We start from the raw sequence: 27,603 nt of genomic DNA on the forward strand, positions 1-27,603 counted from the left end.
GGTACACGCAGATAAATGGAGCATGTTTAAAATAACAAAACTGTAAGCAGTTGTTTGGATTTGGTTTATGATGATTTCTAGCTAGAATATGATTGTTTCGAACTAATTTCTCCATTCAAAATAAACAATGGTTCTCTGTTTGCTTTGAATCAAATTTTTTGCCTAGTCAAATGAATATTTGTTCCGGCTGAATTTATTGTTGAAATAAACTAACTATTTATTAAATGCAAACCAAAGTTGAATTGATGTTAATGTATGTTGATTCAACCCTGCTCTACTTTTAAATCAAGAAAAAATTTGATTCAATTTATCTATGATCTTATTTGTGTAATGATACAACTAAGTCACGCCTTTTTTTTTTTGAACGGCCAATAAGCCATCCATCAACATTCACTTTGAAGAGTAATTTCGAAAGACTCGGCACTCGCTGAGAGTAAATCATAATAGTAAACGGCAGAGAAAAGTGTTCTCTTTCGTCTGGTGTTAAATTTAATACTCTATCTTTCATAGCTTGCTTGCAATAACTTTTGAAAGTGGAAGTTGACAGGTGGTTTATTGGCCGTTCTAAAAAAACGCGTGAAGTTTACTGTTTAAATGAACCGTATTAGTTTTATTTCATATAAACCAGAGCAACTTTTTTTCCACACGAATAAACCAAAGCATTTTTTTCTCTCACGGATAAAGTTTGTGCGCGTTTTATAGGTATAAGTTCTTCCATTTCCTAGGAAAGTTTCAACTATTCAAGCTTATGTGATGATATATTTAGGCCGTGGTCCATCTCGCGAATTATTTTACCTTTTTAGTTAAAATTTGACAGTCGTGCAGATATTTCCTATCGAGTAGTTAAATTTACCTACAACTGCGGCCCATTTCAAAGCTTGGTGGCTGAAAAGTTCCTTGAGTTTATTTTGCACTGAAAATAAAATGATATCAATTGCAATACAGCGAACGCAATAAGAACTTTGAGATAAACTTACATTGTTTGAAAATGTATTGAATCTTTTATAGGAGCATTTTCTTTGCCTGAAAGTGCGAAAAGAAATTTTTGCTAAAGGTCTGAAATTAGAATTTTTCTTCAAGATTTTTTTCAGTGTCAGAAAGTAACCATCGATCTGTCAAAAATAACCATACTTTCGAGCAGGATCATTTTTGACAACATCTAAATAACCGAGTGTCAAATTTTAACTATTTATTTATTTGTTATGTTACATAACATATTTTCTTTGCAAAAAAAACTGATGAAGCACCAAATCATTGGATTCCAATTAAAATACCAGGGCTCGATTGTGGTATGTAAATAATTCGGTCGCCTCGTCGCAAAGGGCTAAATGCATATAAATTGAAATATGAGTAGTATCATTAATTATCTGGCAAATAAGTTTAAAAAATCATTTTATTTATAAAATCAATCAAAAATGTATTATTTCAACAAACAAAAGCGAAAGTTGAAATAACTAAATTCAAGTTCATTTATTTCACCTAAAATTTTTGTAAATTTAAAGCGCCACAATTGTTAACTCGATTTAAAACTAGTTCATTTAAAACACATTTTTCAAATTAAATTTACTGTGAAATTGTTTTTCAGGAAATTGCAGATACGCACAAATAAAAGATTTGTAATTTTTATCAAAATATTGATTGAAGCAAACTACTTCACTGAGAAATATTAATTATCATGTTTTGTAGTTTCAAGCAAGCAATATTTGTTGTACCAAATTAGAATTCCATTTATCATTATTTCAATAAAAAAATTAGTTGAATAAAACCCAAATTTAGGCTATGAATTATCTCGCGGTTAATTTTAACTTTTGGTTGAAATCTGACACTTGAGCGGTTATTTTGTGTCTAATAGTTAAATTTAACTAAAACTGCGGCCCATTTCAAAATTTGACAGACGAAAAGTTATTTGGGTTTATTTTCCACTGGAAATAATTTCAACTAAACAATTAATATTAGAATTTTCATTGCAAGATTTTTTTCAGTGTCGGGAGAAAAACCATCGATCTGTCAAAAATAACCATGCTCTCGAGCAGGGTTATTTTTGACCACATCAAATTAACCGCTCGAGTGTCAGTGTCAGATATTAACCAAAAGTTAAAATTAACTGTGGTTCACAGCCTTAGTTATTTTTTTTTTAAATTCTGCGTGTTTTTCAAAGAATTACGGACTAACATTGACAGCAAATGGAGAAAAACAATGATGAATTTTTCGACATTGACTTAAATTCTTCTTTAGAAATTATCGCACATTTTCAGATCAACTTTTGATAAATCGATGAACTGTTGGATCGTCTTTAGAATGTATGCAGTAGTTTTCACTTTTCCTTTACTTCCACTGAATAAATCAACATAAAAATTTTAATCTCTTTGTGAATTATGTAGCACTCCCTCACGTATTTTTCGTAAAATTGGTTGGTTTCCGCGACTAAGACACTGCGGGTAGTTTTATCATCTACTTGAAGTATCGAAAGTTTGATCGTCTACTTTAAGTAACCAATTTTAAAATAATATCTTTTCATTTATTTTATCTAAAATCTTATAAATTTGAAGCACTTTAAAATAAAATTGTTTATTGTTTAAAATTGTTTATCAAACAAATTGCCGGTAAAATATTTATTATTTTCATTAAAATACTGATTGGAACAAACTAAGGCCCGGAAAACAGTATCTTGTTTCGTAGTTTTAAACAACAATATCAACCCTGACTGTCTATTGTTACTATTTCAATGAAATTTTAATTTCTGTCATTTTTACAATTTTTTCTTTGTGTGTGTTTGGTGGGGTACAGGAATCCTAAAAATGTCAAATTTCGAAGTGCGTGATTTATGTATAATCCCTTCATGAGCATATATTTTCAGCTGATGTTTCAATGAATTTCGAAAGTGCCTTCCTTTCTATTAAGGAAACGAAAACAAGACCTGTTTCAAGCTTTGTAATCGAGCGTCAAATCATTAGAAACAAGATTTTAGCGTAATAAATTTGTGAAAATTTCAGTCACGATATCAAGTATAAGTTGACTAAAGTAATTATACGATGGCTAAAGTTATTACTCAGGAAACTTTCGATGATGTACTAAAAGAAAACATCGTTGAATTTTCTATGTCGGTGGATGAAGCTCGCGAAGAGACAGTGAAGCAATTCGAAGCCCAGGGAATCAATTTGACTAACATAATTAGAGATTTGAATTTAAACCCACAAACAGGTGTTCCTCTGTTGAAAGAGAGCTTGGAATATTTGATAAGTCAAAAGTCGACTCTGCACAATCCTGACGAAGACATTTTTGAACATCTGTTTACGATCACTGCCGAATGTAAATTGGTAATGTGGGAGGATGTTGAATGAATGCCCATTTTCTTTCAATGATTTTTTTTATTGTAGAGTGTGCCTCATCGAGTACTTGCTGCTAAGCTAGGTGCATATGACTTTATTGTTGAAACACTAGGAAAAGATGAGTATCCGAATGCGGAATTATTTCTTAAACTAAGCCAGGCGGCCAATTCCATAATTAATAAGCATCCAGATATTTTCAATATTCAATCTCTGCAGGTGATATTAAGGTATACTATTCAAATATGCTAAATGTGGGAAAGATTTTTTTTTCATTAAATTATTGGCAGATTTCTAGTGACTGAATCTGAAACAACAGTATTGTGTGATTTACTTCGATGGCTCCAAAAAGCTTGTGTACTTCACGAAACAAATCGGCAGATGATTATGGGAGATGACCGTAGTGTAAAACAGTTCAAAACTCTTCTGCAACACGATGCCGCCGACGTTATCAAAAACGTGTGCGCTCTATTCAGGTTTCTTGTTCTCGACGATGATATTCGTGTCGAGTTCGGCAAAGCGCATGAACATGCTAGAACCCTAGGCACCGAAACAGTTACTGACGTTACTAAGCTTTTGTTCAGTAAGGATACTAGATAGTTTTTTTTTCTAAATCCAAATGAGTACGTAATTGCATCTTTGTTTTTACAGAATTTAAAACTGACCAGGATTTGGTATGCGATTTACTGCTGACAATTGCAACACTAACTGTTCGAAATGAACTGTGTCAGGTAGTGGAAGACGCCGGTGGTCTCAAATTTATTATGGATGCAATGGTAGAATTTCCTGAATCAGTGAAACTTCTACGAGAAGCCTGCAAATTGTTGAAGGCACTAGCTGGTAATGATGCTGTCAAACTGCATATAGTCCAGAATGGAGCCGCTCCGCTGATTGAATCGGCACTCAATCGACATAAAGATAATGAAACATTCGCTCGTCATGCATTGGCCTGTGTTGCTGTTCTAGCTCTAAGAGAAACACAGAATAGTAAAGCACTGTTTGAAACGGGAATCGCTGAAACCATTGTGCAAACAATGAAAATCCACCCGAAGAGTAAAGTTATTCAACGAAACGGAGCTTGGGCGATACGCAATATGGTATCCCGTTCGAGAGACCAGTGCGATGCCTTCATCAATTATGGTATAGAGGATGTCCTAAACCAGGCACTGAAAGATCATCTGTCGATTGCCCACGATATTAAGTCGGCTCTGCGAGATCTTGGTTGCAAGGTGCATCTCAATGAGGAGTGGAAAGCTCAATCGGATATACAAATCAATCATGACTAGTAGAACTTATTTTGTAACGCACGTGCTAATTCTCAAAATTTATTTATTTACCCCATTGTAATTTGATTTATATGCCGTACTTCTGCTAATCACTTCAAATTTACTATACTAATAAATGGTACTGAAATATTGTTTATTTTCACAACAGCCATTTTCATTGCTTAGTTTTCGATTTTTTCTATAGATGGCTTGAGTTTTGAGATCTTGTTAAAACATAGGTATCATTTGATTTCGTTGTATCGATAGTCTAACCTGCGTTGACGTTCTAAAAGTTCTCTCGATTAGTTTTTATCATGCGTCAAGGGAAAGGGAAGGGAAAAAAGTGTCCTAGAGTTATAGTGCACAGTTCATGGCGACCGGGCCTAATATTTCCTATACGTGTGAAATGCGGTTTCGGAAATTCAAAGAGAAAAATTAGCATCTATTTATCTCTTTGGTCAACGACCCACCATTTGAGCGATTCTTCCGAAATTCTCCTCATACATGTTTTTTTATCCATTTAATCGGATCGAAAATGATGAGTGTCTTATGGAATAATCGAAAATGATGAGTGTCTCATGGAATAATCAAAATAAGCATAGTCCTACCCAAGTAACCGTTGTATTATTAGGTATGAAGGATTGAGAAAATTATTCACAAATTCTTCTGCATTTCCAGGTGTGGAATTCCACACACAAACATTTTGGAGTTCAGTACAGGGATGCCACATTTAAATCTGCATTTTTCAGAAGAAAAATCTGTAAATCTGTATCGGGAGCTCAAAAACCTGTATTGAAAATCTGTATATAGAAGTGTCAAGAAATCGAAGCACAACGGAATGAAAAAGTCTTTAGAACCCAAATTTAAAGAAACCAAAACTTTTCTTAGTCTGAATTTTATGATTTTGTAGTTGAAAAAACGCTGGAAGTTGTTTTTGCGTTGGAGCCTTTCGAAATAATGATTTGACGAAAAACTTTCAAAATCCAATCTGAAAGTGAAACTTAATCTGATTGATCAATTGGTAATCTTTCTTCTTTACTACCTTACGTTATAGTCATCTTTTCATCTCATCAGAAGCAATTTTTGAAAGCATAAGCAATTTTTAATCCACACTATCAAAAATCTGTACAAATCTGTATTTTTTGCCAAAAGTCTGTAATCTGCATATACAGAATCTTGGTCACAAATTTATCTGAAAAATCTGTAAAATGCAGATTAATCTGTATATGTGGCAACCCTGGTTCAGTATACTGTCAATAAGGCTTCCGCCGCACCTCCCTTAATTACTAAAACAAATTTTGTTCCAATTGAAGAATTCAATCGTCGTGTTTACCAAGAGATAGCGCAATGGAGATGCTTTTGACTAGAGTGCCTATAACAGCTGTTCGTTTGGAATGACAGTTTCCAATTCCAAACGAGGAAACGACCTGTCACTTGCAACGTAAAGCCAACAATTCGGATTAGGTGCTTTGAATTGTTGCCAACTTTACGGATGAGAAGTCGTCACTCTGGTTATAGGCACTCTACTTTTGACATATCCCACACATAGTGACATATTTAGACAAATTTTTCAATTTACTTGAGTTTGAACGTGAACATGAACATTTACGTATTGTCACTAAAAGTATGATTGAAAACTGCCCTATATGTTTGAAAATCTCGGATGAAATTACTTGAACACATAGAAATTTGATTTCGATGGTAAAACATGTGCAAGCAGACGAATAAAATCAATTTCGATCATGCTTGCAAATAGCACATTGAAATACTAATATCTGTGCCTGTTACTATTTTGTGACATTATAACACAGACTAACAGACATGACAGTATGAATAAATTCTTATCAAAATAATTTTTCGTGATGCACTAGTTCCACCTATATTGTACTGCGCGAACTATTTACTATCTGTACACCCCTTGTGTTATGTAAAAGTTTTTTTACTAGTTGGCTTCCCCTCGTTTGTCAACACCGATCAGCTGATTGCAGGGATGCCTGATTTCATCATAATATTTGAAAATGAACCGTCACAATAAATTATTGGATTACGTTGATAATATTTTTAACTTTTTTGCGATGTTGGAAGCTAACCATTTGTTTGACTCAACGTTGTTCATCTAGACTATTTTTTATTGGTTTGGTAGTTTCACCTGAAATTAAGTGGCGGCAGACCAGAAGCAAGTAAATATTGTAACCGAACGGGTTCGATTTTGTATTGCGTTGGAGGATGAGAAGTAGGCCCAATTATGTATATAGTTTTGGCAATATGTATTAAATATGTATCCTGCATGGAATTTGCATGGACGTATACAAATCAATGCATTACAGATAATTCTGTATGAATGGCAACTCTGTTGGTAAATGAAAAAAATAAACACAGTCTAGATGACAGAGAGGATGTTTTTTATAGGGTAACGTGGCGCCATCATGACACATGTGAGTACTGTCCCAAATAAAGGAATATTCGAAATGACCGTTAAAATGATTGAAGAATCTAATTTGAGTGTCCTGTCTGTTAGTCTGTGATTATAATATCTATACACACTTCTTCAAATTTGATTGATTCATTTTACGACTTCTCTATAAATATTAATCAAACATATCGCGGAAAGTCACTGAAATATCATTGATCGCGCCTCAAGTTCTTAGGATTATTCTTTATAGATTACATCATATTTGGACGTTTCATGTATTTTTAAGCCATCTGGAATTGAAATGAGCGTCAGGTCGTCAAATGGTGAGATAACTAAGTCCTCACAAGTCCCTATCTCATGCCTCCCCGAGCGTCTATGATGACATTTGGTCAATAGAACGGCGTCGACTGGGTGCTATCGCCTTCTGCGTTAGTAGCAGAATGAGAGGGTGCGAAATGGCTTGTAGGTTGAAGCCCATCCTAAAGTGCATTGTTTATCATAGTATATCACAACATATAATTGTGTTGTTTATTACATCATGTATTATTATTATTATTTTTATTAGAAGAGCGTAACTTACACTGCGATATTACCTGTTATATTGTATCATAGCATATTATTTCATATATTATCGTCTTACACTATTTTATGTTATTATATACTATGTTGTATGGTATTATACTGCATTGCATTATATCTTATTATATTGTATTATATTTTATTATATTATATAATATTATATTATATTGTATTCTATTGTATTGTGTTATATTGTATTGCATTATATTGTGTTATATTATATTATATTATAGGGTTTATTATTAGTAGTACTACGTACCTCTGCGCAAAATATAAATTTGTTTTCCTTATAAGTTATCATTTTTAAAGTAACTTTCAACTAAATATCAAGGTCGTCACAAGCTGAGCTTCATGCCTACACGTGTGTCTGTGGTGACAGATGGTCGATGGAATGCGTTGATGGCAGAATGAGAGGATGAGAAATGACATATAAATTCAAGTAATATAATATCATAGCATATCGCAACATATCATTTTATTTATTCTATTATTTATTATATAATTCATTGTACTATATTATATTGTTTTTTATTGTTATTTTCATTATTATATTTATTGTTATTATTATTAATTTGTCATCAATAATAATAACATATATTATTTTTATAGATGTGGATATTATTATTATTATTAGAAGAGAAATATTCTACTTCCTGCAGTATTGCGAAGATAAGAGCATAACTGACACTACATTAACTGTTATTTTATATCATTGTATTATATTATATTAAATTAAAATATATTATATTATATTATGTTATATTATATTGTTTTGTAATCTATTATATCATTTTATGTTATATTAATTTCATTACACTATGTTTCATTGTATTCATCAATATAAAACATTTTGCACGGAGGCGTAAAGGGGAGGGAGCATCAGGGCATCGGACGAATTGATGACTGGACGAGGGATTGTGGATAGCCAGCCCAAGTTACTTGAAGGAAACTTGTTTCCTTCTGAAGGTTTGAAATGAGTCTGACGCGCCCTTCTCAAACAAACCATCAGGCGGGTTCAAGCATGTATAGCGATATGCTTCATCCATGCACTGGATATTATGGTTGGAAGAGCATCTTTCATTCCCGCGGAATACGAGTAAGTGACTCTACTTACGTATCCGCCCAACCCTTTTTGTTCGCTTTTCGGTAACAGCTATAGTAAGAAGGTGAGTGGATGAGTCATATCGGGGCTACTGTAAGTCTACCCGCATCCACTGGCAAGTCCTTGAACTGATGGTGGCTTCACTTCACATCACATCACATCACATCACATCACATCTGGAATTGAAATGAGCGTCAAAGGACAAAAATATCAGTCAGTATCCAGCAGGGGCGATTTCTCTTGCGGAAGGATAGCACAGAAGAAAGACAAAAAAAATGAACAACTTGCCGAACGGGCAAAGTTGCACATGTGCGGAGCTGCTGCGTAATAAGGTTGCTTCTAAGTTGTGTTTCATCACATTCAAAATCTGAGTTTTTTCGCATATTTTCATTGCTGCCTTTTCATTCATCATTTCTACGCCTACATCATAACTAAATTGAGATTTTAACAAACGAAGCACCCAGTGACACAATCCGTCGAATTGAAGGAATTTCAATTCAATTATTTTAGGAACTCTATTTATGCAGGTCGGATGGCACCGAATATAAAATAGTGAGCAATTTTATCTACAGCACAATATGCACAAATTCACTCTAAGCTACTTGCGCTTGCTGGCCAAAGATAGCCAAACGTTGATGTCGCATTACCGACGCTCTGAACTCGAGCTCTTTACCTTGTGCACTGAAATTGCGTGTATTTACGCATATTTCATATACATCCAATTTAAAATTTCTGGTATATCTTGTCACTATGTGTCTTTTCCGTGCACACGAGCTACTACACATATTGAAGAAGAGAAAGAATAACTCAGTCCAGCGCTGAGATTTGTTGTTCTCTCTGTCACGTTTGGCTCTGCGAGAATTTGTATGCACACCTTCAGGAGAGGCTTATGCCAGTTGAAAACAAATTGCTGTCTCAGTTGCAACGTCGAAGCGGTTTTATTAATGAATTCATTGCCAGATTTTCTTGACGTGCAGAGCACCAGTTTTTATTCTTCTGGATTCTATAGCATGTCCCCGAAAACCATTCTACAGAACATGAAAAATCGAAGCTTTTTCCCCAAAAACTCATTGCCCAGAAAGTACTAATCTCCAGAAATACAAACTCTAGAAGGTAAGAAAATCCAGAAAAAAATTATCAGAATGTTCCAAAGTCCAGAAAATCATACAACCGAAGGCACTGATAAAAATTTACACGATTTATTCATATGTAAACAGCATTTCAAATTAATACGTTTTTTCATTTCAATACATAACCAACGCGATTTGTTTTAAGATTTCATGTGCAAATTCACTACGATGCAATGTTAGATTATTTTTTACTTAGCTTTGACGTGTTTTTCCTTTGGATGTGATATGCTTTGCTATTGAATCGAACTACATGTGTTAAACACTTCATTTTCTAGTGGAAATGAGTACAGCACAAATGTATATGCAAAACACTTGATTCGGTCAACTGTGTTTCAATTGAAATCTTTGTGGAAAACAATGTGACATTCGTATAGAATCTAGATGTAACGCCATATCTTATCGTTTTGATGTGCATTTCCGATAAATGTAGCCCTAAATACCAACAGTTCACACACTCATTTTATGAGCTGAGTGAATATTTTCATGAATTTAATGTGTTCCACAAGTAGTGATAGCACAGACTAACAGACATGACAGTATGAGTAAATTCTTATAAAAATAATTTTTCGTGATGCACTAGTTCCACCTATCACCTGCGCGATTATTTACTATCGGTACACCCCTTGTGTTATGTAAAAATATTTTCCCTAGTTGGTTTCCCCTCGTTTGTCAACACCGATCAGCTGCTTGCAGGGATGCCTGATTTCATCATAATATTTGATAATGAAACGTCACAATAAATTATTGGATTACGTTGATAATATATTTAACATTTTCGCGATGTTGGAAGGTAACCATTTATTTTTCTCAACGTTGTTCATCTAGACTATTGTTGATTGTGTTGGTAATTTTCACCCGAAATTAAGTGGCGGCAGACCAGAAGCAAGTAAATATTGTAACAAAACGGGTTCGATTTTGTATTGCGTTGGAGGATGAGCAGTAGCCACAATTCTGTGTACAGTTTTGGCGATATGTATTAAATCTGTATCCTGCATGAAATTCGCATGGACGTATACTAGAGTGCCTATAACCAGAGTGACGACATCTCATCCGTAATTTTGGCAACAATTCAAAACATTCCATTAGCTTTACATTGAATTGACAGGTCGTTTGCTCGTTTGGAACTGGGAGCTGTCATTCTAAACGAACAGCTGTCGCCACTCTAACGTATACAAGTCAATACATTACAGGTATGAATGGCAACTCTGTTGGTAAATGAAAAAAATAAACACAGTCCTGATGACAGACAGGATGTTTTTGATAGGGTAACGTGGCGCCACCATGATATATGCGAGTACTGTCCCAGCTAAAGCAATATTCGAAATGACCGTTAAAATGATTGAAGAATCTAATTTGAGTGTCCTGTCTGTGTTGAGAGCTCCACCGGAAGTGCAGGTGAAATTTGTCACGAGACGCCACTGGAAGCATTTGATGTACACATTTAGGGAATGCCATATGAAGAAACAGAAAACACTTCTTTGTACAACAAAACAGCATTTGTATCAGCATACATTTTTATTTATTGAAAAAGAAAATCTACACAATCATCACTTTTATACATACACCTTGATTGACTGGAATGAAAAAGAAACGAAGCATAGCGAAAACGATTGTATATTTTAAGCATTGGTTTTATTGACAAAACGCCTAGAAAACGGATTTCGTTTGATAAGAGAATAAATTGCAGTGAAAAATTGTTCATCCCTGTTCGTTTCGTGATAAATAGAAATGCATGATAAATACGTCGCTTTCTAGTTGGTTGTTTAATGAGTATCCCTATACCATCATGCCACCTACCTTTTCATTCACAACTGTACTGTTTTAATCTAAAAAAAGCTGTCTTTTATTATTATTTGTATCAAACGTTCGAAAGGAAGCTCCTCTAAGATGTCGGTCGCTGCTACACTACATCGATCTACATTTCAAAATCCTCTGAGATAACATATTTTATAAAGAAAAATGTTGAACCCAGACTGGATGTTCCAAAAATTTACATGTGCAAGTGAATGAATCGATAAAAAATTGTTCTTGATTCTCGTACGCAAATCCCTTGCTTCTGATGTGAATATCTCTTTGCTTCTATTTTCTTTTGCTCGTCTTACTCTCACTGTTTATGGTCCTAACTGCCAAAGATTTCGCTCACCAGTTCCGTTTAAAAGTATTTATTGTTATACCGGTAGATAGCTACACCGGCAACACCGATCAGAATGGATCCCATCAAGTAGCCCCATAGTTTGAACTGGAAAAAAGAGTATAGCTTCATCACAAATCCAAAAAAAGCACCGTGTGCGCATAATGGGAGGAGAAAAAAAAACACAAAGGTTAATTTAGGACATCATCCTTTCCGATGCAATCGTTACAATTATCATTTGGCAATAACGCATGTGATATCGTTTACCTTGGATGCTTCACGATTAGGAGCCGAGGGAGTTGCCTTCGATTTTTGTTCTAATTTTTGGGCATGCCCCAGCATCTTTTGGTATAGATCTTTTTCATTGCGAGCCTCTCGTTTCGATTTGAGGATTAATTTCGATAGTTCCTGTGAATAAATCAGATTGGTTAGGGAACAGTAATTAGGGTTATTTGGTTGATGCTAAGAGTGCACATGCATTTTTCGCAATCTTGCCAAACAAAGTCGGTCTTTAAATTATTATATGTTCTGAAACCTTTTTTCTCTCACAAGATTTTCAACATCAAACAACACATGCAAACAAGAATACAAATACAAGCACTAACCGATTGAATTAACTTGTCATCCTCGTCGATTGTTGCTGCCTTCTGCAGAAACGCAATTGCTTCCTTTGTTTCTCCTTTAGCATCAAGTATCTAGTAAAAGCAAAAAAATAGTTCGAAAATTACAGTTGTAACAACCTTCTGATATTGACAAAAGACAGTACCTTTCCCTTGCGAAACAGTGCTTTAGCGTTATTCGGTTGACACTGCAATACATGCTCGACCGACTTCAGTGCGGCATCGAAAGCTGCAATTTTCAGCTGAGCCAGCGCCAAGTTATTATAAACCTTCATGCGATCTTCTAGTAAATCCTGCAGTTCTGCATTCGAGGGCTACAATAACGATAGTAAACCGTAAGCATTTGCAACTAAATTTAGAATTCTATGAACCACCTCCACATCGCCGGAAACCGTTGGTTTCGTTATACCTCCTTCACTTTCATCAAGATATTCCAGCGCACGGCGATAACTTTGTATTGCCAAATTATATTCCTGTCTTTTCATCCAAAAATTACCTCTCAGGCGTTTTTTGTTCCCGATTTCTTTTTTTGATGCATACGATTTGTCCTCGAGGTCGTTCTCTTCCTTAGTCGATACTAATTCGACATTGTAGATCACCTTTGCATTTGGTGGAACGCTTCGTTCCGGCAATTCTTCATTTTTGAATCCATGTTCGCCGTACGCAAACCTTGCATTGACGATTACTTCAGCCTGTTCTCCGACATTCATCAGTTTGAGTGCCATATCGAGACCCTGCACCACTTCCACATCGTCGATTTGAACCCGGAATTCATGCTCTTCTTCCACCAGTGTACCATCCTCCAATCGTCCGGTGTAGTTAATGAGCGCAATATCACGACTTTCTGGTCGTTCTCCCTGCCCTTCTTTTAAAACTTTTTTCAGTAGAGTTCCATTACCTAAAATATCCATGTAATCATCTTTTTTCGTGCTCGATTGCTGTTGTTCTGTTGAAGAGTTCATCTCAGCTCGTTCCTGTTCGTTAAGGTTTGAAAGATCTTCAAACGAGCTGCTACTAGACTTTTCCGCATCCATTTTTGCTAAAACGAGATAAGGTCTATCGTAAAATAAATCCCCTGAAAATTTACATTTTGATTCAACTAGTTCTATCATTCATTGCAATGACGTCGTCAAAAATGAACAGTACAAAAGTAAATTTTATATTTCGCAATTATCATTCCCCTACTGCTAAAGATTCGTACCTTCGTATGGTTAGTCACGCAACCTTCACACAATGGAGCAGAAATTACTTCTCAAATGCTTCTCGATGGTAATAGATCTTTAGATATTTCAAAACGAAAACAGTAATGGTACAAAACAGCAAAAGCTGACTATATCGCAGAGATGCCAGGTCTGCAGATTTGTCTGTAAATCTGCAGATTTGGGGTATACTGCTGCAGACATTTTTTGCTGTGCAGACTTTTACAGACTTTTTGAAATTCTCGCAGACTTTTGCAGATTTTTGAAATTCTCGCAGACTTTCGTCTATATTAACAGACTTTTGAAATTTTCGCGACCTTTGTTTTTTTTTTTTGCTCGCCAAGTCAGTTTTGCGTGTCATACTTTATAGAAAAATTGCTGCCAGCAAGACATAGGGTAACAGACTTGCTGACTGCAGATTTTTTTTTCAGATTTACAGACCCTGTCTGCAGATATTTTAAATTTTTACCTGGCATCTCTGCTATATCGAGCTGTCGTGGAGTACTTCGTGATACTGCGGAGCAAGAATGCCAGGTACTATTTAAAAAAATCTGAATTGTATCCAAAAATAAGTCTGTACAAAATCTGTGACCACTCATAAAAACAGCAAAACGGGATAATTTTCATCAGCAAAAATAAGGTTACGACTTTTCAAGCAGTTCAAACGCACTGTCAAAAATACATTTTCACTGTGTTTTCCCTAAAATATATAGAACTTTTAGAGCCTCATTGTCAGTCTGTGATTGCTTTCAGAAGTCTGTAATTATCTGTCTCATTTTTAAAATCTTTGCAGCATATTGAGAATCTGTGAAAAAGAGACCTGGTGACAACAATAAGGCTAGTGCTGCCGTAGCCAACATCTCGGGCGTTTGGATCTATCAAAGCTAGCAAGTCAGTGAGAGCAAAGTAAACAAAACGAAGCAAAATACAACACATCATCGATTGTGACAGTCAGTATTGTAATTTGGTACCGCACATTTAATAACGATATCACAATTAAAATCAAACATATAAAAATCAACTTTGTTTTAACAAAGCTCACAGATATTTTAGCATCAACAAACTTTTTTTTATGTTTACATATTTCTTCGTTGTTTTCGTCTTTACGGAAAAGATTATGGTCACAAGAAAATGTCGGCTGGAGACCTGGGAAACCTGTGAACCTGGCATCTCTGCTACGGAGTGCGAAATTTAGCTGTTTTTTCAAAGAAGGGCGAAACTTACATTGACAGCAAATGGAGAAAAACAACGATGAATGTTTCGAATTTGGTTTCAATTTCTTTTTTTTTGTGTTTTGCCCTTTGTCGATTTGTACGGAGACGAAAAAAAGTTTACTTTAATAGTAAATAATTTTTTCAAGCATTTTGTTAGGTTGCTCTAGAGATAAGCATATATATGTAGTTTTTGTCGAAAATAATTGACATTCCATTTAATCTGAAAACGAACCTTGAAGCAACCATTCATGTTGTCTTTAAAAGGAATATGAAATGTTTATTGTAATGCTTGTATATGACAGTTTTTCCCAGAGGATAAATTTAACCATATTTATATTAGAATAGAATATATTTATTGTGAAATTAACCAGTCTATTCAAGTTTGATACTAAGGACATATTCAGGAGTGTTTTAGTTCTAGATGCATAATTTATGTCAGTTACAAAATTTAAATCTGGATTTTATAACAAGGAAACTGGCAGCCCCAGCAGTGTTTTACTCGTGTTTAAAATATACAAAAAATAGAACGGCATCGTAGACCAGTTTTAAATTTGACAGAAGAACTGGTCGAATAAATAAAACTAGAACGGCTTGCTGGGGATACGTTTGTTTCAGTTTCAGTTATATTATAGACCACCCATATGAATCTCGCAGCTGCTGAATTTGCTCTTAAGTTTATTTACAAACTCATTATGTAAAATTTAACAATCCATTATTTTGAAAACAAATTTAATCAAGACTGATAGAAAGTGAGAAGCTCCACCGTCTCAGAAGTTTCAATAAACTTATCCAGAAAAATATTTTCGTTTCCTTGACCCAACGCCACCTTGAATCGAGAAGCACGTGAGTCAGAATTACCAGACAATTCTATTTGCACAGAAGTGAGATACAAAGTTTAAACGTATAGTACTATAAATAAATAATCTGCAGTATACTAATTTTCGTTTTGGGAGGGGTTCTAAGATAAAAAAAAATGTTACTGAAGATTACTTATGTACTTATTTTTCGGTGTGTCTTTTACCGGTGTTTTTAACAGACATTTTAAACTTTTGCACTGGAACTGTCATTATGGAGTATTCAAATAAAATTTGCGACTGTGCCCGAGAGAAGGCATTGCATTGCATTTTTTTACGTTTACTGTAATGTTATTTATGTAACACATGTCTATGACCTTCTAAATATTTATATAGCACAGCAATCCACAAGACTTGTGATGATACCATTTTCTCTGAGATCATTTACATTCCTATTTCAAAGGACGACAATTCACTCATAGAGTAGTACAGTCGATTCGTTGAGAACGAAAAACATCTTCTAAATTTACACAACAAAAAAATATGAAATTTACAGGTGACGCAAATCCACATATGACACAATTCATAAGAACGAAATCGTGAACGACTGAATTTGACAAGAATGATATAAATATACGTCAAACATACAAAGCCTTCCAAGCAAACGTGTAAATTTACATGTTTTAGCACTTAAAAATATGTCAGAATGCATTAAATATAAGATATATCTACTGTAAAATTGAGTTATTTTTGACACTCATATTTCTGTCGGTCTCAGAAGTCGTAAAAATCGTGTAGATTTTTATACGTCATACAAATTTACTTTGGCTATACTAGTGTCGCATTCAGGTTCCGGACATAGTCGTCTGAAATTCCAAAACAAAACTCACATAAATTTCTCACAGGTAAATTCGCGTTTGAGTACAGATAGTACGAGGAAGCCAAATCAGGTGAACGAGGGTTATGCCCAGGTAATTGAAACCAAAACCGTTAATTTTACTGGCTTTTTCTGATTTGAGGTAGTCCTCCAAAAGTATACTATTCCGATCCCAGAAACTTGTGCTCCTCCCGTGTTATTGAAATGCCCTTCGAGGCACTCGTGCCGCTTCGAAACACTCGTGCTGACTTCTGTTCTCTAGCGTATAATAATGGATTCACCCAAACATGTACTTGAAGTGTGCTTACGTTTGTCTTTTTAGTCCTAAATAAGTATGTCCTGGATCCAGGGGCAGGATAACTTTCTAATCTGCAGAATCTTGCTTATCTAAGGTCCATAATATTTCAAAATTTTTTCTGTTTTCTGTTTTTAATTTCGGGAGGGGCCAGGGTAAGAGCCTGGATGCCAAAACATTTGTTAAAATTTTTAAACATCTATAACTCACAAAAAGTAACACATGGAGTAATGCACGTAACGCTAACAGCTCACAAGAAAATAGCACATGTCATGTTTCGTGACGCCTGTAACTTATGAGAAGTAACGCTTCGTAACTCATGTAAATTTCAAAAGGTAACGCTTCGAAACGCCTAAATCTTATTGAAAAGTAACTTGTAACGCATCCTTATGCTTGTAACTTACAAAAGAGTAACGCTTTGTAACGTCTAAAAACAGTGAAGCATATAACGCTTCGTAATACCTATAACATACACAAATATAACGCTTCGTAACGCCTCTAACTTACTAAAAAGTAACGCATGAACGCTTCGTAACGCCTATGGTTTACAAAAAAGTAATGCATCTAACGTTTAGTAACGCCTGTAACTTAAAATAGATATGCATGTAACCTTTCGTAACACCTATAACTTACAAAAAAGTAACGCTTTGTAAAGCCTTTAACTTTCACAAAAGTAACGCATGTAACGCTTAGTAACGCCTACAATTTTCATAAGGCTTTTAACGCCTCGTAACGCCTACAACTTACAAAAAGTAAGGCATGTAGCGCTTCGTAACGCCTATTGATCGCAAAAAAATTAACGCATGTAACGCTTCGTAACGTTTATAACCTACAAAACGGTGACGCATGTAACGCTTCGTAACGCCTCTAATTTACGAAAAACTAACGCTTCGTGACACCTTTAACTTGCAAAAAAGTAACCCATGTAACACTCCGTAACGCTTATAACTTACTAAAAAGTAACGCATGTAACACCTATAACTTACAAAAAAGTAACGCTTTGTAACGTTTATAACTTACTGGAAAGTAACGCATGTAACCATTCAGGGGTTTTGGTACCTCATGGGTACCGGTTTGTGCAAAAGTACACATGACTGATTTCAATTTTTTACGTTTCGCCTTCGGCTCATCAGTGCAATTAGCAGATTATGTTGATCTGCTAATGCCACGTCACGGATCAACATGATCCGCTAAGCAGACGTAAAGTACTTGCTATTTACAAGTCACTTCGTTTACACCGAGGTGTAAGGTCTTTCCTGACGTCCCGAAAGAACGAAACTAACTGACGGTATTCTGACCGCCAACAGGTTGTAGTCATTCAGGGGTTTTGGTACCTCATGGGTACCGGTTTGTGCAAAAGTACACATGACTGATTTCAATTTTTTACGTTTCGCCTTCGGCTCATCAGTGCAATTAGCAGATTATGTTGATCTGCTAATGCCACGTCACGGATCAACATGATCCGCTAAGCAGACGTAAAGTACTTGCTATTTACAAGTCACTTCGTTTACACCGAGGTGTAAGGTCTTTCCTGACGTCCCGAAAGAACGAAACTAACTGACGGTATTCTGACCGCCAACAGGTTGTAGTCATTCAGGGGTTTTGGTACCTCATGGGTACCGGTTTGTGCAAAAGTACACATGACTGATTTCAATTTTTTACGTTTACCTCGTGGTAAACAAAGTGACTTGTAAATAGCAAGTACTTTACGCCTGCTTAGCGGATCATGTTGATCCGTGACGTGGCATTAGCAGATCAACATAATCTGCTAATTGCACTGATGAGCCGAAGGCGAAACGTAAAAAAATGAACGCATGTAACGCTTCGTAACACCTATAACTTACAAAAGAGCGACGAATATAATATTTCGTAATGCCTATAACTTCATTAGAAGTTATGCATCGGAACTCGTTTACCGCAAGAATCTATTCATAATTTCCACAAAATAACTCATATGATTTGTAACCCTCAATTAAAGAAAATTTAAACGTCCCACTACCCCTCGCGAATCCCCCACCCCCTCAACACCCTCTGGGTACTTAACTGTTTCTTCGGATTCAGTACTGGGATAACTTCAGCTAACTTTCACACTGGAGGGAACTATCCAAGCTTCCAACACCTGTTGAATGTTTGCGCTAGGAAAACAAATGAGCGAATAGTCAAATGCTTCAGCTTGATTTTTAACTACCAAGCATGATAGGCACATCTTCATCACCTCAAATACCCATCTTTTGATTTCATTTAGCTGGTCTCAAGACTAAATCGTTGGCGCAATGGATCAAACCGATTTCGTCGAGTATCAGGGAGGCCCTCGTTGGCAATCACCGTCCGATATTAGTTTCTTCACTAGTCTCCGTAAGTAAATTCTGGAGCTAGCTCATTTTACGGCTGGATATCATAAACCACCAACTTAGGTTGATCGCGTACTCATATATAAAAAGACACATTATAAAGAGATAAGAGAGACAAAGGCACTGATCAATCTGAAATAAACTTCATTAATCATGAGCTAATCAATATTCACAGATAATTGTCAGCAGCATGTTTTGCTTATGATACTGTTATACCGTTATGCATACATGCCGAGTAGATGAATAATAACAACAGGCGGATATATGCGACAGTATATTATTATATCAAACTGTCAGATCTAAAATTGATTAGACTACAATCATAACATGATGAGATGACTAGGTGCGAATCGTCAAAGTCATGCCTCATTCGTTTCAATAAAATATCCATTGCGAACGGACTTATAACTGGTAATCGACAAAGGGAGTCGGAAACTCTCGATTTTTATTTTCATTCTATAGTATCTATCTTGATTATATAATTTATTATAGTCACGATTCGATTCTCAACAATGGTTGTTGAATTAATTTTCCACTTTGGTTCAGTTTCATTGATTTTCGCGCTACATTTCGATAAGCTTACCTTCGCGGCACCTTTTCTGTACTGGTTGAAGTGCGGTCATGCCGCCGCTGAGCATAGCCGGCTTCCAAGAGTGGCGTGCTCGAAGAAACCATGACAACTGAACGATCACTGCTGGCAGCCAGAATTGTCTGACAAGCACACGCCTACTCTATCAAGGTTAAGGTCCGAAGATGTCTTCGACTAATTACCTTAGTTGCATTTTCTGTATCTGCATTTCCGAATTCATAGGCATTATATCTAAGATCGTAGCGTTATTTCAAATGTGGGATGATCCGGATAAACAGCTAGATTTCAAGGACGCTTCGATTTGTATGACAACCAGACGTAACTGCATTGTTGCACGTTTCGTAGCGGTGCATTTATATGTACATGACTTCGATCGTGTCATAATACTGGAAGTACTACAGAAGAGAAGCGTGGGAATCTTAGGATACGAGTTAATAATAGTTGTTATTGTATTGGTCATAAATTCTCTATGATGTATGGTGATCACGGACCATTTTATATCCAAAGTGACTGCCGTGCTGATAAGTCAATAATACATTGATCCAAAATTGATGAATTTGTACCTTGATTTGGTATGTCACTGCCGGTTTATATGTCCTGTGTGGGGTTATCCTTAAAAGTTTTCTCATCGTTCCGGTTTGGCACCGAATTTTATATACGCGTAATCAATACGTTTAATTATTGTGATTCTAGACGAATTCACGAATCTAAAAGCTCGGTCAACGTTTCAAGAGGTCTTATATCTTCCCGGTCTTTATAGCATCTGTTATACAGCCTGTCCACCTGGACGATGCGGTAAACAAGCACAATTGTTGTTTTTATTCCGATACAAATCCGTTACAGATTGTGAAGAAGTCTCTCCATTAATTCAAAATGTGTCAGGTTCCTTTGCGCAACCCTGTATCAAGTGCATGATCCATGATAGCCTGCCGCTTAGAAATTGTATATGAAGATGCATAATAGAACTGAAACTGAAATAAACGTGCTTCAAACAGCTGTAATGTCAAATTTGAAACTGGTATACGCTGACGTTATATTTACTATTTCAATAAAGAGTAGAAAACTGCAGAAAACGTCAACTTTTTTTTCGCAAATTCCAGCATCAAACTTCAAATCTTTCACAAACCGTGTTTCTGGAACAAGAACTCTCCTGATCAACAATGTCAGCGAAATCAATTTTGTTTTGGAAGATAGTTACACACGTGTCCATTTTCACTCGGTTAATTATACCTTCATAGACAGTTTTAAAAAATTGACATGGAAAGTGATCGCAAAACTCGTAACACTGTTTGAAATTAGAAGGAAGTTTCTGAAATTCGAACCGAATAATTAGGGCTGCCACCATAAAATCTGCATTTTTCAGAATAAAATTCTGTAAGTCTGTATCGGGGGACCAAAAACCTGTATTGAAAATCTGTATACGGAACTGATAAGAAATCGAAGCACAACGGAATGATAAAGTCTTTAGAACCCAAATTTAAAGAAACCAAAACCTTTCTAGGTCTGATTTTTATGATGTTGTAGTTTGAAACACGCTGGAAGTTATTTTTGCGCACTTTTTGTTCCCCAAAAGATTTATTGAAGTGGCCATGTCCCCCCCATCCACAATATTTTGGCAACTGGAATAAATATTAGAAAAATTGCTTATGATATAACACTTTTTTCTGTTATCCCCGTAGTTCGGCTCCGTAATCCTTCATATTTCTAAACTAAATTACTAAATTCTTTAAACTAATTTACTTCAATGTGAAATGTGCTATACTTTACTACTTTCGAATATTGGTTATTACTGGAATAGTAGGGAAAAAATGTGTGATTTTTACTTTGTTGCTTATTATTTGCTCTAACCTCTTCGTTTCCTTTATAAAAATGCTTTATATATTGCAAAGTTCAATGATCTGTAGTAATAATTTTTTGTGCCACCCCCCAAATTACATGGAACTTGCCGCCCCTGGTCTTTTATGTAAGTTTTATACTCTTTTTAGAATGAACACAAAATCAGGATAATGGTTTTACGACGACAAAAAACAGTACCATAGTTTAACATATTTTAACTCGATCATTATTAAATTTTTAATCTACGCTATCAAAAATCTGTAAAAATCTGTATTTCTTGCCAAAAATCTGTAATCGGTAGATCGGAGATTTTTACAGTGGGTTTTTTTTATCTTGGTCACTAGCGGCCCTTACACGAGCATTAAAAATGTCATTTTAAATGATGACTAAGTAATGATGTATTTCAAATTTGTTAGAAATCTCGTCATTACTGCACCATTACACGTTCATTAAAATGATATTATTTTTTAGTAATGACATTTTTAATGACTCGTGTAAGGGTCGCTACTAATTTATCTGAAAAAAAAGTAAGATATGTTTTTCTTTTTCTTCTCGTTAAGCAGATGCAGTCTGTAGTCGAGGCAGTTTCTCACCACTTTTCTTTTGTTGAATTAACAGCTTATTCCTGATAGGACAGAAAACCGCGAGTAATCCTTAATAAAACTCCAATTAACACACTTTTAAAATTGCGTTGGGCTTCTTGTTAATTTTTTCTAGTCATACTTATAAAATGTAACACTTGCATTGGAGGGTTTCTAATATGCAAACGTGAAAATTTTATCTGTCATCTCTGCCAGGAGTTAGACCATAGTTTTAATCCCTTCGCTGTCTGTTGTACTGAAGTTTACATTATTTTTATATTTATATCAAGAGAAGTAATTGTCTGGGGAATTGAAGGCAATTAAAGGTAATATTCTCTAACGACATAAATTATTTGTTTTTTCGCTGTTCACAAATATGTATCTGTCGAAGACGATCGAATTTTTAGAGTAGACGATTTACATTTTTTATAGTAGTTTATATGGATAATGTTTCGAGTTAAGCACGAGGTTTTGAGGAATAATACAAAGTATCTTTGTAAAATTGTTTTGGCTATAAAAAACATTGTTTGTTCTGATTCTAAAAAACATTGGTTTTCGGTCTCGAAAAGGTTGAATCGTTGCGAATGACAGTTTCGTTATCTTTGCGGCATTTTGTCGCATCGCAATTTTTTGATAACAGCCAGTGAAAATTACAATATAGAAAAAATAGAGCGGTAGCGTATGCCAGTTTTAAATTCGACAGTAGAAGCAAAGTTTTGGCATTACATCATTTTTAGATTTGGCCTTTCTGTTTCAACCGACTTTCCAGCCGATTCGTAGCGTACAGAATCTACAGAATAATTTCTAAGATCCAACTGACACTAAGAACTGGCTTGTAAGATCAGCGCCGTGTGCATTGAACCGCCAATCCGGGTAGTAACACACTTATAGCGTTTCCGTTTTCAACGATGACACTACACCGGTGTAGTGTAGAATCACTTGATTACGCTTCAATTGGAGCGGTGTTGCACTATACCAGAACAGCTATAAAAAGAAAAATGGCATTAGAGTAAATTCGTTTTCTCTTTACGGGTTTGCAACATATTGGAAAAAAACCCTAGTTGGTCAAACCAAACAAAGCCTCAATAAAGTGTGTTTAGTAAGAAATATGGTGGAAGCGTGTTCCCTGACAATACCATCACTTCACGTATATACAACATAAAATATGAGTTTGAAGATAAAATATGAACTCATGAAAAGTGATAGCTTTTAGAAAATGGAGCTATGAGACGCGAACGAACTGGATTCGCCACCAGCCAATAGTTTAGTAACTCATTAGGAAATTTTAATTTAGCATCTAATGCAAGAGCAGTAGTTTCTTCATTATTCTATTACTGTCATTTTCATGTTCCCGAGTAATGGTTTCTAATTGGTTTTACAACTGCCAAAGTTCACTGACATTTTTTGAACTTTCGTTCCTGAGCAGCACATTGAATTCGACAGGACGATGACACCATACAGATTATCAGTGATTTCTTCCGATGTAGACTAGTGCCGATGTGAACTGTGACTTGTATATAGTTTCGAATTTCTCTACGCACCGACTCGTGCCGGCAAAATGCAACTATGCCGTAGAAAAATGTGTGTTGTGTTAAATTGATACACATATCAGTTTCGATGCCGCGTGGAGTAAAATCAAATAAATAATTTCGATGATGTTTGTTATTAGCGAGACCACAAAGAAGAAGCGTGATGGACTCATTAGTTTTCAACGTCACCCTCTGTGCTGTTCGATCTGAACATCATAGCTAGTATCGTATCCGGTTCAAATTAATTTCGACGGATAGTTTTCCAATCAAGATATTTTCTCGCTTGATGCGATGAGAAAAGGTGCGCTCCGCTCTACCACTTTAGCGTCTTCGAACAAATTCACCACGGTGAAATTATGTAACGGCTAAGAAAAAAGCTTGGGTGGTAATTACAAAGATTACTTATTTACAGTGTATAAACAATCGAATTACAAATTGAATTTGAAGGCATGGTAAACAAATTTGTCAGTTACCAATGGTAACAAGGATGTAAGAATATTTAGAATAACTAACGATTGTGGAGGTTGTAGACAATTGATAAAATTTGGCCCAGATTTGGTTGTTTATTAATTGCTTATTTGCAGATCATCGGCCTGCTACCAATGCTTACGATTACTTAACTATCTAGGAAATTTAACTCGTGCCGTAATGATGGTAAAAGAAATGGAAAACCGGAATGACTAAAATGTAGTCGAGAGGAACTGAAACAAAACCACAATCACCGTGATTTATTGGCAGGGCGTAGCTATTCAAATGTGTTACGTTCAACATTGGTTGTAAGGTTATGAAATCACTTTTTCTCGTGGATAGAGATTCCAACTAAATCTATCAACTAATAGCTAATGATTCCCATTGAACTTCAGTTTATTGTTGCTTATTTCAAACAATACAAGCACGCATATACGTGTTTTTCAACTTAACAGATCACTAAATAAGTCGTGTGACTGACGCACAGATGGCGTTGTCATTGTTAAATTCATATGACGTTTATGAACTACCGACTTTCATCTGCAGCCCCCTGCTGGGAAGCATCCTTCTGCAAAGATCAAAACTACTACTATCAGGCCCGTGCGCAGGGGGGGGGGGGTTTGGGGGTTTTAACCACCCCCATGAAGAATTTTTTTTAAATTAAGTTTCATGAACAATGGAGTACTTATTATATTAAAGTGCAAATAACTTGACAATTCATATTTTTTATCAATTTTTTATCAATTTATAAACTGACATAATTTGAAACCCCTCCCCCCCGCGCACGATCCTGTCAGAATTCGTTTTACATTTTTGGACACCCCCCTCTCCCCTTGAAACCCCCCCCCCCCCCCCCATGGATGATTCCTGCGCACGGGCCTGACTACTATTACAAACTAAATATTCATTCAGTAGCTTGTACAATATTTTTCCATATTTGAAAGATAAAAAACCCTGCTTAATCCACCTGGTGGTGTGATAATGGCTTTCTCTTCAAAATAGTTTCAGGAATTTTTTTTAATTTGGGAAACTAATTAGGGCTCATTTTTGACACCAAATAATTTAAATTGATTCAAGTAGTTCACAAAAGCAAAATTTTCAAACCTTAACCGCCTGGCAGCACCTCTTACCCATATCCGATTTAGCTCAAATTTTGCATGGAGACTTTTTTCGAGGTGCTTAAACTTTTGAGCTCTAGCGCTTCACGAAATTAGAGGCGTTCCCAAAATTTTGACACCCTTAAATATATATATGTCCCGGGTTGGCGGTTCAATGCATAGGGCGCTGGTCTTGCAAACCAGTTGTCGTATGTTCGAGCCCCGACCTGGAAGGATTCGTAGTGTCAGTAGAATCGTAGCACCAGTCATGCACTGGTTTTGTACACTCTGAATCGACTGCGAAGTCTGTTGAAACAGAAGGTCAAATTCCACTACTGGAATGTAATACCAAGGCTAAATATATTAGATCGTAAAAAAACGTGTTTTGTCGGTTACCTCACCATCATATCTCCGGAACCAGAAGTCGCAGTCATTTGATCTTGATCTTGATCAATGGCCTAATAGTAGCTATCAAACGAGCCTAAGCTTGTTGAAATCGGTTAAGCCATCTCCGAGAAACTTGTGCGGTAAAAAAACAACGCGTTTTGTCGGTTTTAGCCCACAGTGGCAAATTAGGACCACCCTCCCTTACTCATCACGTTTTATTACCCAAAATCGCAATCTGACACTGGAGCGGTTAATTTGATGTTGTTAAAAATAACTCTGCTGGAGAGCATGGTTATTTTGGACAGACCGATGGTTATTTTTCGACACTGAAAAAATCTTGCCATGAGATTTCTAGTATTAATTCTTTAGTTGAAATTATTTCCAGTGGAAAATAAACCCACATAACTTTCAGTCCGTCAAATTTTGAAAATGGGCCGCAGTTTTAGTTAAATTTAACTACACGACCCAAAATAACCACTCAAGTGGCAGATTTCAACCAAAAGTTAAAATTAACCGCGAAATGGTTCACAGCCTAAGAAATCGAGGCGAGTTCCGTTTTAGATTATTCGACCACTATTTCCGGTAAAGCGAGGCTGAGATCGGAATTGGAACAGACTTTAGCTTAGTTTCGAGGAATTTCTACGTTCTTCGCACCATCATTTTAATCTATGGTTTGAAATTTTTAAAATTCATCATGTTATAATACCGGAAGTCGAATCGGAATGAAATTTAACAGCCTTTTTTATGAAAATACGAATTTTTAATTTGAAGTAACCATCTCTGAGGCATTGAAGTGAGTTTCATTTTAGAGTTTGAGATCACTATTTATGGTACATTTGGAACCGGAAATCTAGGACCTTTCTAACTGAGAACAGTTTATTTGGTCATCAACTAGTGATTTTTATACTAATCTACTAGAGAAATTCATCAACCAATTTTCAGGAATTTACTTCTCTTTACATGGACAAAAACAATTGTATTTTTCCACTAACCACCCTGTAACTCTGGAACCGGAGGTCGGATATATCTAAACAAACGCAATTATGATGAATTTTCATTTGTTAATTGACTGTTTTGTTTCTCCGGAGAAACGTTTTCATTGGAGTTCAACGACGATGAAGAATAAGAATCAAGGTTAATTCTCTACACTCGTTCATGTCTTTATAGTTAATGCATTGTTGCTAAAGACGCAAACTTTGCTCTATTAGAGAACCACGACTGAGACACCAGGAAATAAAATTTAGGCTTCAGCGGTAGTTGAAGTATCAAAAAAATCAATTAGTAGTCGGAAACATTCTTGGAAAATGATACACCCTGTTCAAGTAAAAACTTCGTGTAACGTCGTCGTTGAACATCCTATTATTGTAATTTGCAAGGTAATGGTGAGTGATGCATCGATTGACCATCATTTTCTGACTCAAGGCCTGATACGGCATAACTATCAATATTGATGCGATCAATTAAGGTGAACTTGAAAGATTTTTACGTTTAATTCGTAAATTAGAATTTCTTATTCCCCATCCCTACTTTGGCAAGGTTACATAACGCGAACGTGGACGAGTATCGTGGATCACCGAAATGGTTATAACGGACGAGATAGAGAGAAACAGATCACGTTTTTGCCAAAATAAGCTTAATTGGCATAACGGAAAAAAGCAAAACACGTTGTAATATAGCTCAGTCAATGATCTCGATAATTGAGACAACGAATTGGCGCGGGCACCGACAAACATTACAGCTATAATTGCAGTCGTCAATCCACTTTGTGAGGTGGACTTGTACGAGAAGAAAATTAAAAATTTGCTCGCCGTTACAAGCAA

The 27,603-nt window shown here is 35.7% G+C and overlaps 2 protein-coding genes across 3 annotated transcripts; one reads left to right on the plus strand and one right to left on the minus strand.

The window, feature by feature from the left end:
* The first annotated feature begins 2,869 nt into the window (after nt 1-2,869).
* Nucleotides 2,870-4,757, plus strand: LOC131439518 (armadillo repeat-containing protein 6 homolog). The gene is made up of 4 exons (XM_058610645.1): nt 2,870-3,317; nt 3,378-3,556; nt 3,617-3,909; nt 3,978-4,757. The coding sequence occupies exons 1-4, from the start codon at nt 3,033-3,035 to the stop codon at nt 4,610-4,612; spliced, it is 1,392 nt and encodes a 463-aa protein (XP_058466628.1). The 5' UTR covers nt 2,870-3,032; the 3' UTR covers nt 4,613-4,757.
* A 6,550-nt stretch (nt 4,758-11,307) lies between these two features.
* LOC131439520 (peptidyl-prolyl cis-trans isomerase FKBP8) lies at nt 11,308-13,930 on the minus strand. 2 transcript variants are annotated; one of them, XM_058610648.1, is made up of 6 exons: nt 13,768-13,930; nt 12,941-13,605; nt 12,713-12,880; nt 12,552-12,641; nt 12,214-12,354; nt 11,308-12,072 (listed from the first exon to the last, which is right to left on the minus strand). In XM_058610648.1, the coding sequence occupies exons 2-6, from the start codon at nt 13,598-13,600 to the stop codon at nt 11,968-11,970; spliced, it is 1,164 nt and encodes a 387-aa protein (XP_058466631.1). In that variant the 5' UTR covers nt 13,601-13,605; nt 13,768-13,930; the 3' UTR covers nt 11,308-11,967. The 2 variants fall into 2 exon arrangements, with proteins under 2 accessions (XP_058466631.1, XP_058466632.1); XM_058610649.1 differs by having other exon boundaries at nt 11,309-12,054; nt 13,768-13,927.
* Between the last annotated feature and the right edge of the window lie 13,673 nt (nt 13,931-27,603).

This window comes from Malaya genurostris, chromosome 3 (genome assembly GCF_030247185.1).
Source record: "Malaya genurostris strain Urasoe2022 chromosome 3, Malgen_1.1, whole genome shotgun sequence".
Classification (NCBI taxonomy): domain Eukaryota; kingdom Metazoa; phylum Arthropoda; class Insecta; order Diptera; family Culicidae; genus Malaya; species Malaya genurostris.

Bases quoted from the DNA above. Each gene is read 5' to 3' on its own strand.
- LOC131439518 (XM_058610645.1), top strand. From the start codon at position 3,033: ATGGCTAAAGTTATTACTCAGGAAACTTTCGATGATGTACTAAAAGAA. The intron at 3,557-3,616 runs GTATACTATTCA...AATTATTGGCAG, and splicing joins TCTCTGCAGGTGATATTAAG to ATTTCTAGTGACTGAATCTG. The intron at 3,910-3,977 runs GTAAGGATACTA...TTGTTTTTACAG, and splicing joins CGTTACTAAGCTTTTGTTCA to AATTTAAAACTGACCAGGAT.
- LOC131439520 (XM_058610648.1), bottom strand. From the start codon at position 13,600: ATGGATGCGGAAAAGTCTAGTAGCAGCTCGTTTGAAGATCTTTCAAAC. The intron at 12,642-12,712 runs GTACTGTCTTTT...TGCTTTTACTAG, and splicing joins CACTGTTTCGCAAGGGAAAG to ATACTTGATGCTAAAGGAGA. The intron at 12,355-12,551 runs GTTAGTGCTTGT...ATTTATTCACAG, and splicing joins ATGACAAGTTAATTCAATCG to GAACTATCGAAATTAATCCT.